A 4,382-nucleotide genomic window follows, 5' to 3' on the forward strand; every position below is an offset into this window, starting at 1 on the left:
AGTTTGTGTGGTTCGCATGAACTTTTGATCTGTGAGACCAGCGTTCTGAGGTTAACAAGAATTGTAGTTAAATAATTTACTACAGCAAAACCACCATTTTTTTCTCGCAGCACTTCCTGGACTTACCGAGTACTTTGTTTCACAAAATCATCCAAGCGATTGTGTTTATTCTATGTTCGTTCATTAAAAACTGTCTGTTTTTTAAAATAAAGATTAAGATCAATTTTGGAATAAAACACAGGGCAAAACAAAAGCCCCATAATATTATATTATTAATAATAATAATAATAAAAACAGTTGTTAATTGTTGTTTATTATACTTTTTCAGGTGTCACATAAATCCGATAAAAATGGGTTGCTTTGGATTTTTGAAAACGATGATGTTTCTCTTCAATGGTATCATCTTTGTAAGTAAAGCTTATGTTTGTTTCCTGATGTTTAAATATATTTATGAATTGCTCAAATAGCATAATAAGCAGCCTGATTTGTACTGTTTTTTTTTATTATGTTTCAAATAATTCTGGTCGAATCACTTCAGGTTTACCTGCTTTAATGTCCTGTGACAGTGGCCATGTTTGCATAAATACACACAGAGATCTACTTATAAATAGTTTATCTCACTCCGAAACATCTATTTACATTTACATTCACAGCTGCTGTTTTCTCAGCGAAGTGACTATATATTGAACACCAAGTGCGATGAAAATGTGTTATAAAACATGGCTCTGCTGTGGCAGGAAAATTTATATCTTGTCTGCTTCTTAAACTGACTTATTGGTCCAAATACATTTAGGGTGTTGATATGAGGATCAAGGCATATGTTTTAATCAAATCTAATTGTGTTTTTGTGGTGCAGCTGGCAGGAGCAGCGATTCTGGGTGTGGGGATCTGGGTGAAGGTGGACAGTGGGTCTGTCCTGAGTTTTCTGCAGAATATACAAGGAGCCCCTGGTGAGCTGGGGCAGGTGTGTTGAACGTGTGGGATACCTCCTCATCGCTGTGGGCGCTGTGCTGGTCATCCTGGGCTTCCTGGGCTGCTGTGGAGCCATCAGAAAGAAGAGAGAGCAAGTGTATGCTGCTGCTGGTAGTAAGCAGACTGACACAGTTCCCACAATGCACTCTTACAATTAAGGTTCTTTATGGGGATCTTTGGTTCCATGAGGTATTTTTAATATATATAGAATTTTTATTTTTCTAAAGGTTCTTTAGATTATTGAAATATTCTGCACACTACGAAACAAAAAGTTCACTGAAAAGCTCTTTGGGGCAGCAAAAATGTTTCTTCTAAATTTAAAGTGCATTACAAAATATAACAATATCTTTCATTTATAATGTTTAGCTTTGAAAGCCTTTATACATATAATTTTTTATACACTGTTATACTACATAAATAATATATTAAATTGTATAAACTCGCCATATGCTGTAGTGGACTTCTGTTCGTTTTTATTCATTCACTGAATCTGTCTGTCAATCTGTCTCCTCAGTCTTCATCATTATTCTGCTTGTGTTCATCGCTGAGTGCTGTCGCTGGAGCCATTGTGCTACTAGGGTCTTTAAGCCTCTGGTAAGTCTGTACACACCATATTTAAAACATTCCTTTGTCTGTAAAGAACTCGTGGAAATACTCCAACCTCCTAATGTTTGTATTGCAGGCTGAAAACCTGATTAAACAGGTGGGAACCGAAGTTGTGAAAAGCATCAGAAACGATTATGGGAAAAATCCGGACGTCACTGGACTATGGAACACGACCATGACCTCGGTTTGTTACTCTTTAGTTGATAAAGAAGGAAATAAAAGTTTTTTTTTATTATTAGGTCATCATTATTATTAGTAGTAGTGGTTGTATTATTATTATTATTACAGAAACAGAACATTTCTGAAATTCTAATAATATCTTATATAGAATATCTTCCAGTTTAATATTGTACATTTGATATTTTGAGACCTGTGCCTCATATTAAGATGTTATCCCATAAGAACAGTCTTTAAAGTGTACCACAACACCTGAGCAAGTAAAATAAGTATATGTTAATGTCAGAAATATCACTTGAAGTACAGAATGTAGCTGATGTCAAAACCCTTCTGTCTCTCCTTTAGCTGAAGTGCTGTGGATTCAACAACTATACGGATTTCACAAATTCTTACTTTGTGAACGACACCAAGAGTTACCCATTTCAGTGCTGTCATAGAGTTCCATGCATTGAGATCACAGCTTTTAATTCGGTGAGTTCATCTCTTAGCATGTTTATTCCTTGAATCAACTCTAGTTTTCATGCGTTTTGGATTGTATATCATGTAGCATATAAATATCATCAAATTTTGTCTATTTTTATTTGTTTCCTCAGACTGTACCAGGTTGTTTCCCGGCATTGAAGAAGCTGGTAGACGATAATGCAGTTATCATCATAGGTGTAGCATTAGGCTCGCATGCTCTTGAGGTAAACAGACACACTTTCTTTCTGTCAATCACTGTGGTTCACATTTTAAAAAGCAAAAAAAAAATCAGTTGTGCACACTTGTATGATATGGTTTGATGAGATACTGAAAATGAGCAAAACGTATGCTACATTCTTGTCACTTTTAGTTATCACACTGGAAATTAAAATGGGTATTTTGCATTTTAATCCATTTTTGTGTAAAAAAAAAAAAAAAAAACTTTGCTCTTGGCAGTCCAATTCAAATTTTTATGGAAGATTACAAAAACAAGCTTCTTTATCATACCGTTTCTTTATAATAACAGTAAGAACAGAGACATTTGTTAAGCAGATAAATATGGTCAGTTTTGATTTCCTCTTTTATGTTGAATAGTTGACCCAAAAATTAAAAATTGTTTAAAATGTACTCACCCTTGGCTTATCCAAGATTAGTTTGTTCCTTCATAGGAATAGATTTGGAGAAATGTAGCATTACATCACTTGCTCACCAATGGATCCTCTGCAGTGAATGGGTGCCGTCAGAATGAGTCCAAACAGCTGATAAAAACATCACAATAATCCACGACACTCCAGTCCTTCATTTAATGTCTTGTGAAGTGAAAAGCTGCATGTTTGTAAGAAACAAATACATCATTAAGATGTTTTTAAACCTATGCTTCCAGCCAAAATATAAGTTCTCTATCCATAATCCCAGTGAAAAAAAATCTTGTCTGAATCAGGAGAGAAATCTGCACGGATCAAGCACCGTTTACAAGACAAAACAAATAAGTGGATGCATTTTGATGTGAGAGGAGATGGATTTTTTTCACTGGTGGAAGTGTTATTATGAATTATGGACTCATATTTTGTACTTAAGTAACGGTTTTAAGTTAAAAACATCCTAATGACGTATTTGTTCCTTACAAACATGCAGTTTTTCACTTCACAAGATGTTAATTGATGGACTGGAGTGGTGTGGATTATTGTGATGTTTTTATCAGCTGTTTGGTCTCTCATTCTGACGGCACCCATTCACTGCAGAGGATCCATTGATGAACAAATCATGGAATGCTACATTTCTCTAAATCTAAATTCTATTCATTTTAAGGAAATAAATACAGTAAATTTTGATTGCCTGTTGTCTTTGATGGTTAAAGCATTTATTTCCCTTGTTAGGAGAATAATTACAACACACACACACACACACACACACACACACACACACATACACACACACACACACACACACACACACACATATATATATTTATCACATTTTTGAAATACTGTGGCACTAATGCTTTTTCTTTAAACTCAAAATAATTTCTGTCTCTGTTCTCATTCTCAGCTTGCGGCGATGATTGTCTCCATGATCCTGTATTGTAAAATAGGATCAAAACGGGATTAATGCCTCACCTGTATCTTAGATATCTCTCTGATGACTCCTCTGGTTTACTGAGGATGAGGTGGATCTTAATATCACTGTTACTTTTCAATCATTTCGAATTGTATCAAACAGTATGACATTACAAGTCTCTCTGGGTCAGAGCGTCCACAAAAATAAATAAATTCAGACTGTTAAGACTAAACTTTGACTGCAAACATGAGTTATAAAAAGATCCCTTTTTACTGTTATGTTAAAATGAGCTGTTTTAATGCTTAATTATCTGTGAGACTGAATAATTATTTTTTTGTTTACTTTTTTTTACTTTGCCTATGCAAGATGTGTTTTCTTATTTAAAAACAAAACACTTGTTTTAATTGCATACCACCTAAGGCATTATTTTGTAATTCTGAACACACTGAAGGGGTTTTCCCTACTGACATATGTGCAATGACCAGAAAAGGCCAAATGTTTTCTAACAAATGTTGCTGATTGTAATTTATTGTAAACTTTTTACAAAGCTATTTTAAATAATAGGCCTGTTTGTGTAATAAAGCACAATGTTTTATTTTTAAAATCTG

General features: G+C 34.3%; 1 protein-coding gene across 1 annotated transcript; it reads left to right on the plus strand.

Annotated features, from left to right (window-relative positions):
• Positions 1 to 377: 377 nt before the first annotated feature.
• On the plus strand, positions 378 to 3,825 carry LOC109090677 (tetraspanin-1-like). Its single transcript, XM_042732599.1, has 8 exons — positions 378 to 407; positions 857 to 909; positions 965 to 1,086; positions 1,487 to 1,566; positions 1,655 to 1,762; positions 2,101 to 2,226; positions 2,349 to 2,441; positions 3,766 to 3,825. The coding sequence occupies exons 1-8, from the start codon at positions 378 to 380 to the stop codon at positions 3,823 to 3,825; spliced, it is 672 nt and encodes a 223-aa protein (XP_042588533.1).
• Positions 3,826 to 4,382: the final 557 nt, after the last annotated feature.

This window comes from Cyprinus carpio, chromosome A3, assembly GCF_018340385.1.
Source record: "Cyprinus carpio isolate SPL01 chromosome A3, ASM1834038v1, whole genome shotgun sequence".
NCBI lineage: Eukaryota > Metazoa > Chordata > Actinopteri > Cypriniformes > Cyprinidae > Cyprinus > Cyprinus carpio.